Raw genomic sequence first — 10,785 nt, forward strand, 5'->3', positions numbered from 1 at the left:
ATTTTCTGCAAAGGCATCAGCTCGGTTGTCTGAAATAGATGCCCCCCTCCCCATTTTTGTTTGTGTGGTTCCTTCCCTGATATTTTTGTACAATCCTAGCTAGCCCCTGGCTTTTCAACCCCAGATCCAAATTGGTGCATGTCTGTGTGTTTTCTAAGCCAGTAGTTTACTTTGTCCACTAGGAGAATAAAGATAATTACATTGCTACCCTGGCACTTAGCTGTTCTCAACTATCATGCCAAACATTAACTAGCAAGAAAGTGTGCCAGCCTAGCAATCACCAAAGGTTGTCTTTTAGCAATGGAACTCAGAAGCCTTGCAGGGATCGCTGGGGCACCAAGGTCTACCTACAGAAATGAGAAGAGATGGGGATGGTTTGGTTAATGCTTGAGCCAAGAAACTTTCTACAACCTGCACGTCCAAAAATGTCTATAGTATAGAAATATAGAGCAGATACAACATGAGGCAATAGGCCTATGCCACAAAATGTAGCAGCTTACAAGAATTGTTGAAGTGGTATGAAGAAACAAATAAGCACAACTAAGAAGGTGTTTTGGCTTTGGACCTACCATCATATATGATATATTGTCATCTCCTTCTGACACTTGCTCTACTGCTTTGTACTCAGGTCTGTATCTGGCAGGTGAGGAGAATGACAAGATCTTAAAACTCATTACCTCCTTGTTGACTGGCATTTGAATACTAATGATTCCAAAGCTATCTTAGAAGAGGGGACTAAAACAGTAATTATCTTTTGGGAGATTGTATGCAGCTTGGTCTGTCTTGAAGGCTTTACTATTGAGTGTTGTTTTTGTGTGTGTGTTTTTCATAAAGATACTTTCACTCCTTTCTCTTACGTTCTTTATACATATTAGAATTCTATTTAATACAATGGCTATAAGAGAATTTGTAAGGATGGTGGTTTAATACTTTGAGAATGTTTGTTAGGTGCTCATGTTAAAAATAAAATAAAATCACTTATGAAGCCAATCTGAGATGCCCAGATTCTGGACTATTTAGGATAAAAGTAGACATCATCAAAGGAAGCAGATCAGTTGTGCAGGGATGTCTTGTAGTGCCGATCCACTCCACTGGGCAAAATACACATTGCCTATTGCTGTGGGGAAATGTGTTTCAGTAAGTGGAGAAAGCTGGGCAGACACTCCCAGGGGTGGAGGGACCCAACACTGCCTGGGAATTCCCGAGGTGTGCAGGACACAGGCAAACCCCTTAAGCACTTGGAGCACCTGGCGGGGGCCACTGGGGAGTACAGGCAGCTCTGGACTGCCTGCGCTCCACCACCATGAAGCAAATGGACACCCATCACAAAGAAGTGGCATAAATTATTACTACCTTTTGGCACAACCACACTGTGGTACAAAGAGGGGTACTGATATCTGTTTGCTTTGGCCACCATAATGATTTTGATTGCAGCACAAAGGTGTTAAAAGGCAATGTCTCTCTGTCTGCCCTTAGAATCAAAATCCTTTCTAACTCTAGATAGATAGCATGCATAGAGCTCGACATACTGTAAACCAAGTGCTGTCCAGACGTTACAAGGCACGGTTTGGTAGTGATGCACAGTCTTCACTAATCCAGTCTCTAGATGCTCTAATAGCACTGAAAAACCTCTACATATGGAGTCAGGTGTCTGGACAACTGTAGAAGTTGTGCCTGGAACACTGCCCTGTACGTACTGGGTACCAAAGTGTTCTGTAATTACTAATCTGTCAAACTGCAAGACTTCCTGACAGTGCTCACCACGCTGTATTGAGGTTAAAAATTTACTCGTTGCCTAATGCGTCTGTAGTATGATTGTTTAGGTCTAAGCACAGCTGTAGCTGAATTGAAGCAAACACTTGTACAGAACCTCTTACCTGTGTCATGTAAATGACTCTGGTAATGTCTTTCCCATCCAGTATGTCAGGTTCCAGTATCCAAGCACTTGGCAGAATCTCACCTCGCACCACTTCTTTACAGGGACGAGGCATGGACTCATCATACACAGACTGAATAGCCAAAATGGACAGGTTCTCCTGCATGTGAAAATGGGAAACAGTTGTTTACCGAGTACAGAGCAGACTGAAACCTTTATGGGGCGTGGACTAACTAACCTTTATTAACTGGTTCAGATACAGTATACTAGAGGAAAGTCCAGTCTGAGTGATACCAATCTCTTCACCCCACTTCCCTCAAATCTTATCCACCCATTTAATAACAGACTAGGGAGGAGTTCTCTCTTGTTACATGAGTCGCTCTAGATCTCTTACTTCTTTGTGTCAGTTTCCCTGGCTCTAAACCAGGGCTCTCAAACTCATTTGGCCCCACTGGCTAGACCCAGACTGCAAGGCTTGTCGTGGGATAAATGACACACAAGCAGTGGCAGTAACTCTTGCAGCTGCTGAAACCATGCAGCTGTGCAAGCCAGGTAGAGAAGGTGGCTGCCACCCCTCACTCCCTTTTTTGTCCTGCCCCTGGTTAGTCACTGTTGCTTATCTTCTGCTTTGGCCCTGACCCTGACCTGGTCCTGCTGCTTCTTCTCCCTGCTCAGAAGATAACTAGCGGTGGGGGCAGCAGGTGAGGGAGGCAAGGGGTGAGGGGTAGGCACAGGCATGGGAGATGTGAGGGGCAAGGTGCAGTGAGGGGAGCAGGCAGGAAGGACAACAGGTGTGGAGGCACAGGCAGGGGTCTGTCCCAGCAGCCCACTGCTGCTTTCCCTGCCACAGCATTGGGAGAAATTAATTTTAAGTCAACGCGCCAATAATTACATTCTATACACAGAAAATTGTAAAACTTGTAATTTTCTATGTATAGAATCTACCATATTCCATGGTGTATAAGTCAGGTTTTGAAGCCCAATTTTTGTGTCTTAAAAATCAAACTCAACTTATATACCTTACCACTGTCCCATGCAGTGGCTGGTACAGCCCAGACAGCGTTGCTCACAGGGGAAGGGGCAGTGTCAGCCAAACACCAAGCACAGCGCCACTCAAGGGATAAGCCCACATCCACCAAGCGCTGAGCCCAGCCCCATCCACTGCAAGTGGCGCTAGGTTCAGTGCTCGGCTGGTGCGGACTCATCTCCTGCAAGCAGCGCTGCCTGGGCTGCAGAAGCACCGCTCGCAGGGGATAGGGTTGTGCCAGCTGAGGGCCGGGCCAGGTTGAGCCCTGTTGCCATTCCCTGCGAGCAACACCACACTGTCCCCTGCAAGTGGAGAAGAAAGCAGTGGTGAGGTATTATACCACTCAACTTCTGGTACTTCTGTAAATCTAGCTAGCTCCATATGTTCTGTTACTAATGGGGTAATGAAAATCTGCTGTGTCCCCAGCTATTTAAATGCCTCCCTGTTTACTGATGCATTAATTTAAGTGCACATAATGAACATAGACACTTCTTGAACTACATTCCTTCCGCAATGCTAACACCAATTCTTCGGCTTCATTTTTTTTACCCCTCTTGCAAATGCTAGGCTGGGTTAACCTACAAACTATCGCCATTTCTGTCAACATGAGAATGAAGAGTGTACAGAGCACAGTAATGCTCTGCTCCCTTCTTCCACATGGAAATGGAACATCTTTCATGATATTCATTTTACAGCTAAAAAACCCCCCCATCTTACAAATTTAGTACACAAAGGTGTTCTCCTGTTCAGGGAAGGTATGCATGAGTAGTCTTACTACATGTACTAATGAATCTACTTAACATAAAGAACCAGTTTACGGTGTGAGGGTTTAAAGTTTCATGGTTAACACTGCTCTGGGCTCCTGTAGCGTAGGAAAATGTCTTCCCAAAAAAACTATTAGCAAAGGCTAATAAAGAAATAAGACTGCAGCCCCTCTTTCCTCCACATTCTTACTATCACCTTAAATTGTGAGCAGATACACCAATATCATTAAACAATTTAGACTGTATCTTGGAAAGCACTGATAAATTTACCTCTTTGGCCTCTATGGTGATGCAGCAGAAATCCCGTGGTTGCTTTAGGTAACACAGTGAAGTATCACTCACCAAATACACTATAAGAAAAGGGGGGGAAGGTCACACTGCAGCAACTCCATCTCCTCCCTTGCTTCTTGAAATAGAGCTTGCTACTGAGTTAGGCAGATCTTACAGAAGCTGCATGTTTGTAAATGCCTTTGAGTTACTTGACCCACACTGAAAAGACTGAAAGCTAGTAAGTGGGTAAGACTGCAGATCTGTTTACATCACTGTCCGCAGTTAGGCCAGTCTCTTCAGTTCAGTTTCTCTGCTCACTGGTTTTGAAGCTGCCTCTCAGTAATGCTGATAAAGCTACACATTATAACTGAGGGGAAAAGGCATCTACATGAGCAGCTGGTGGACGTGAAACTGCAATAAGCCAAAAAGCAGCTGTTTATTTTAAAAGCCTTTCACTACAGCTATTATCCCTGTGACTCAGACAAATATTGTATTTTCTCTGTCATGCCCAGGGCATTGATACTACCATATATTTAACAATAATAATGGCTCTGTGGCTCTTGTAATATGTAATAGCATGCATTTTTTGAAGTAGCAAAATTATTTATTTTTCCAAATAGTGAAGCATTTCAATAGAAGCCAATAAAATATTGAAAATTATGAGCGTTCAAACAGTAAGACCATTTTTTAGGAAAATGTTAAATTAGCATTTAGGGTCTGACTTTGAATTTTCTCAATGATATGGGGCTGAACTATAGCTGAAATAGTTTCTTTTACATATTCAAATAATTTGAGATACTTTACTCTGAGATTACAGTGCTGCACCAGGGCAGTATAGATGTAATGAGGCATACCATGCCCACTCTGCACATGCGACCTCCCAGAACAGGAGTCTAGTGCAGTACTGAGTTCACAACAAGCTTCGCTGAAGTAGTAAGCATCAGTATGTGCAATGTTGCATGAAAGAACCTACCTATACTACTTCTGGTCCCAGAAATAGCCTACATGGAATGGACAGAGTGTGTTGGAGCCTGGATACACAAAAAGTCTGGTCCAGTGGCCACTGGTTTGATTCACAAACGTAAATTACAGGAAGATCCAGAGTGGCCAGAGGAGCAGCTTAGTTCAGCCTTAACAGATTGTAAGCTGCAGAAGCTGTAGCTTGCTTCTAGGTGGTGGTTGAAATACAAATAACCTGCTTGCTTGAGCAAATAGCATAAAGCTCACTCCAGGGCAACTATGCTACCACTCAGACCAGCATAATAATTCTGTAGCAGACTAAGCAAAGTCCTTTTGTATGATATTATCTTCTGGTTTGCACTTGTGCTAATGTCAATTACACTGGTATAAATGTACTGTAGGTCAAGGCTCTTAGGATGAAACTCCCTGGAGCTGCAGATGGATGGGAGACATATTCTGCATGATTGATAGGCTCAAATTAGCAGCAAAGATTACATACTGTGGGCCAGAGCCTCTACTGCTGAGGCTGAGCCCACCTTCACCACAGTCGGTGCTTCTAGGTGGTGGTAGAGGATATAGAGACGCATCTCATTTACACTTCCCAAGGTTCTGGTCCACCATGGGCAGTGTCAGGGTCCCTACTTACCAAGAGCATCCTATTTCATGTGCCTGAGCTTATTGCTTGTGGATTGTTACTGAGGTACATTCAATTTTATTCCTTCTTTGGCCTTTTAACTTTGCCACCTCTAATAAAATGGCCAATATCAGGAAAAAATACAACTTTTTTCTGCAGCGAGCAGTGACATCTATAAATCAGTTGCTAGGGTGTTTGTTTTCCCCACAGGAAGCACCGTTGATACTTACCCAGCTGAATATGGCTGGTTACCTTCTTATGTACTCGAACTGTAGTGATAGTTTTGTCGTACAGATACCTCTTGCCAGGGTCTTTGACTATACACCACACACTTGGTAGAGGTCTTTCAATCACTCCTGCTCCCAGAAACCCATGCTTAGTTGCTGATGGGAAGACTTTGTAGTAGACGAGTACCTCTTTTTCTATACACTGGTATCTGAATGAAAAAAGTTCCAGGGATTTGCTCTGGGATAGCACAGATATATGGCCAAGAAGGAAAAAAATCTATCATGCACTTACTTCCAACCAGCTGCTGCCTGACGGTTGTAAAAGTTCCTCAAGTTATTTGAACATGCTGCCATAACCTTAGAAAACAATTACAAGATGTAGTTAGGAGAGTTCTCAGCTCTATTTACGCTCAGTTTTCTCCCACTGCTGTGGTTTGCCTCAGCATCTGGCTGATGAGGCACCTTAAGCATTTATAGATGAATGCTAAGTTAACTTTGTACATCGAGTCATCTTTCAGTGGTAAGACCCCAGCTAAGGCTGATTTCCTTCTCGCTCCAACTCTCCACCAGAGCAGACTCCTTGAAGTAAACACAGTTATTTGTCATGGGAGGTGGTTTGATAGGAGACTATAAACCTGCAACAGAGATGTCAGTGTGCTCCTAGGAACAGAGGCACGTAATAAATATCTGGGTTTCCTAGTCTCTAACTGCAAACTATAAGACCCCTTCAAAATATGAAAATATTTTGAGAGACCCAGATGCTAGGCACTTTAGAAATTCCTTAGTGCTACAACAAATGCACTGCCAGGTCCTGTGCATAGTGTACATACACATCTGTTATGGTGAAAAATTAGCTTTAAAATCCTCATCCCAGCAATGCTAAAATGAAGGCATCAGTTACAGTGCTGCTATGAAGGTTTAAGTCTAGAAAACATTATTACAATTGTTTAGAAACAAGCATGGTACAAAACTCATTAAGATCATTGCTGTGGTTATTTCTTCCCTGCCCTGGTGCTCCCCAAGTAAAGTTTTGGAGCGTTATTTAAAACTTCTGATGACATATGACAATTAAATATTTTTGAACCCTGCTGCTAAGACCTGTTCCCATTTCCTTTTGCCATTTAAATTCCTCCAAGCCTCCTCCTGTATTTGACCTTCAAAACCAGAACCTTGATAACTAGTCAAGGAGAACAACAGTTGCCCTGCATTTCACTGCCACATACCAACCAGGGCTTCCACCTGAGTACAGTATTATTTTTCTATATTTCCCTTTACTCACTTCAGTGATAGCATTGGTCAAGATGTGTTTGGACAAATCCTGGTATCCTTTGGTTGAAGAGGAGCTGACTGAAATTGTTAGTCCGTGCGTGAACCTACAGCTGATACTACTGGATGAGGGTGACGACTGAACTCTGCTGCTCCCTGTAGAGGGTGAAGAAGACAAAGGAAAAGTCTCTGAATTGAAGGAGAGAAGAAATCGTATTCTGTTCCTCTTGGGCCATTGTTCCTCCTCCATCACCATGGGATCCAAGCAGTTTCAAGTATGCTTAATAAGCAATGTAACTGTCATGTGACCTCTTCCCCCTCCCCTCCTCCTACCACCTCTTTTTGTCACTAAGAGAAAACCCAACTGAATATTTTAAAACCACACTGCATTGCTGTGTGTGGTGCTATGTGCTTATATTGAAAAAGGCAAAGCTGAAGAAGTGTGTTTTGCTCTTGGAACAGAAGGCGGTGGGGAAATAAGCCGGCCTTTCAGCATTTTGGGTCCAGTAGCAACAGAACGTCTCTTCCATAAAGAGACAGCTAAGAGGGTGGAGATTATGGTAAAAGTCTAGAAATAAAATCATGAAGGGTATGAGAACAAGTAAGGGGCACTGTTCTGAACTTTCTCATAATACAAGATCAGGGTGCACCCAAAGAAATTATCTGACAACTGGTTTAAAACGAAAGGAATTGCTGTTGTTCACAATGCACAATTCATGTGTGAAACTCATGGCCACAGGACACCGTAGAGACTAATAGTATAACTGGGTTCATAAAGTGAGTAGACAAATGTATAGAGGATAGATCTATTAGAAGCTATAAAACATAACAATTAGGGATGTAACCTACCCAGCACTCTACCTTATTTTTTATATCCTAAAACAGGGATAGCCAACTGGCAGCCTGCAGACTGCATGCAGCCCCTGGGCTGCTGGCCTAGGTACTGTTCCCTGCTTTGCAATTTTGCTGCTTCTACCAGAGTCCCTAGATTTCTCCTCCCTCCTCCAGCTTCTGCTGTCTGCCTCCTCCAGTCTTCATTGCCTTGGGGGCAGGGTGGAGAGCTATGAGGCTGAGGGAACCCATGGCCAGAGGGCTTGGAGGGCCCCTGGGACACTATTATGTACATAGACCCTACATGTACACATTCAGGGCAGTCCCAAGGGGAAATTTAAGCCGCCTTTCCAAGCTACCCTCTGATTTGTACCCTGTACATTTGTCTCAGACCTGAGGCTTTCATCCAGGATGTCTGGACCCTCTTTGACATGGTCTCTTCTCCTTAGACAGGGTGCTGGCTTCTGTGCTTGGCTGACTGGACATGCATAAGGTTAGTACCTAAAGCTAGTGAAAATACTTGAAATAGCAGATGGAGCTACTGCTGAGCTGGCAGAGATACTGAGAGGACTGTGCTCAAAATTTAGTCCATATTAGATTGTTTCTTTCAAAAGTGTTGCTTGTTTCTATTAGGACAGCTTAGTTGCACGAACGTGTTAAGACCAGGTCAGCCAGAACAACCTCAAGCAAAGCAGTGATGCAGATTCTGCCATACTTAGGATTAATGCTGGAAGCTAAGGTAGAAATGATCTCTTCCAAGGTAGTTTTTCAAATGAGAGAATTAAATCGTAATTGGATGTTAATCGAAATCAGGAATTGAAGACTAGGTCAAGTAGGTCCGATCAGAAATAACTATAATATTACTAATATTTTTTAATTTATGCAGAGCCTTTCCAAATACAGTTACATATCATTAAGTCTATTCTGCAGATGGGTATGTTGAGGTAGGGAAGATCAAATGACTTATAAAAGCCATTAAGTCAATGATGAAGCCAAGAATAGAACAACTCTAACTCCTAATCTTTTAACTATATGACCATGAATGTAAGCAAGTCAATGTAGAAAAACTACCAAATTTATCCTGCAGTGGGGGAGGAGCAGGCAGAAGAAGAGGCAAGTAGTAGCGGGGCAGGTGCCAGAAGGCAGGCATTGCAGGGAAGTGGGGGGTAGGCAGCAGGGTAGGGGAAGTGGTGGAGAGGACACGTGGCAAAGGTCAGGCCACTTGATTATCCTGTTGCCTGCCCCCCTGCCACTGCTTTTCCCACTGAAGTAGTGGGGAGGGACAAATTTAAGATAAGCCTCCAATAGTTAAGATTCTAGATTATAAAAATTTAGTTTTCCACGTATAAAATCTAATCACTGGGGAGTCAGCTTACATTCAGTCATTCTGAATTTGGATAAATGCAGTAATTTATCATATTACTTTATAATACATGTGTCAAGTGCATACTAAAATTGCAATCTGCAAGCCTACATCTTTGAAATTCTGGGCATAGGCTTGTATGGCCTTGTCTACACGTACCAACTCTGCTGCCAGGAGTTTCTGGTGACAGCAGACAACTGCTGCCACTACCAAGCCACTGGAGCAATTGTACCTCAAGAGCTTCTGCCAGCTCTGTCTGCATGGCTCTACTGAAACAGCTGTGCTGTCAAAGTGCAGCATACACCTTGAGAAAGCACCCACTGCTGAAGAGACTGTCAGGTGGCAGGGCACAGGTATATCTACTGCTAGATTGCAGCAGAAGCTGCCATTTATTTGGAAAGATAGTATAACTGCTGGCAGCAAGAAGAGGGTTTGCTGCCAGAGCCACCTTGAGTGTAGATGCACATAACTGTTGTCAGGAAAACCAGACAAGGTTCTTTGGGTAAATCCGATATCTTTTATTAGACCAACTCAAATAGTTGGAAAAATTATTCTTAGCAAGCTTTCTGGCACAAACACCCTTTAGCAGCCTGATGTGCTGGTGTTTTGTGCCCAAAAGCTTGCTAAGAATATTTTTTCCAACTATTTGAGTTGGTCTAATAAAACATATCGGATTTACCCAAAGAACCTTGTCTGCCTGTACTTAGTCCAACATGCCTACAACCAGCACCGATGAAGCCAGGAAAACCAGGTAGCGTAGATCAGGCCTGTGTTGCAAGGCATTTATTATATCCATACCCTTTTGCCGCACATGTTGCTATGTTACTAGCATCAACATACTAACATGAGAACTAGCTTCAATGAACCAAGATCCTATTTTAGTTTTCAGTTAGCTAAGCCTAGCTTCTGGGTGTTAGTGCTCCAGTTTTTCCCAAAGCTGCATAGTGAAGATGCTTTTTAGTGTCCAATCAAATTACATTTGGATGATTATATAGATAAGAAATCCTACACCAGTTGGTGACATGGACTCAGATATAAGAAAATACATTTTTTACTTACCACATGCTGAATCCTTTTGCAGTTGCTCTAACACATAAAGTTGACTATTTCTAACAGCTGAGCGACCTCTTGTATCACCTCTTGAAAGATCTGCACTTCCAGGAGGAATCTAATGTGCAGAAAAGGACAGAACTGGTAGTGAGGACTGGAAAAAAATCAATTACCTAATCCAACAACTACTATGTACTTAACAAGAAACATTTCAGAAAGCTGGCAGGCCTGTTGATAAGGCACCTGATTTTCTTTCAAGTTGTTCTGAGAAAGCCTTGGCTACAAAAGCTAGCAAAATAATAAACCTGGAGCTATTACTTTCTTTTACTAAAACTTGAAAGGTGAGGGTCACATATACAATGTACACACACACACACACACACCCCTCTCTTGAGGCACACCAAGAATTTTAGACTCAAAATAAGTCTGCTGTTACTTAGCTTCTAACCAAAAATCTTGTGGCCAGCAGGAAGGGTGTGTCTGAAATGGAGTAATACAAGCGCGGTCCATATTAAGT

At 43.0% G+C, this 10,785-nt stretch overlaps 1 protein-coding gene across 1 annotated transcript in view; it reads right to left on the reverse strand.

The window, feature by feature from the left end:
- Positions 1–88: 88 nt before the first annotated feature.
- Positions 89–10,785, reverse strand: part of STARD9 (StAR related lipid transfer domain containing 9) — a 211,932-nt gene continuing 201,235 nt past the window's right edge. The window contains exons 29-34 of the mRNA XM_019551344.1: positions 7,038–7,180; positions 6,051–6,115; positions 5,762–5,967; positions 3,938–4,017; positions 1,878–2,036; positions 89–347 (exon numbers count right to left, since the gene is read on the reverse strand). Of these exons, the coding sequence (XP_019406889.1) occupies positions 246–347; positions 1,878–2,036; positions 3,938–4,017; positions 5,762–5,967; positions 6,051–6,115; positions 7,038–7,180 (755 nt within the window). The 3' untranslated portion in view covers positions 89–245. The remainder of the gene's footprint in view (positions 348–1,877; positions 2,037–3,937; positions 4,018–5,761; positions 5,968–6,050; positions 6,116–7,037; positions 7,181–10,785) is intronic.

Source organism: Crocodylus porosus, unplaced genomic scaffold (assembly GCF_001723895.1).
Source record: "Crocodylus porosus isolate Cpor-Errol unplaced genomic scaffold, CroPor_comp1, whole genome shotgun sequence".
NCBI lineage: Eukaryota > Metazoa > Chordata > Crocodylia > Crocodylidae > Crocodylus > Crocodylus porosus.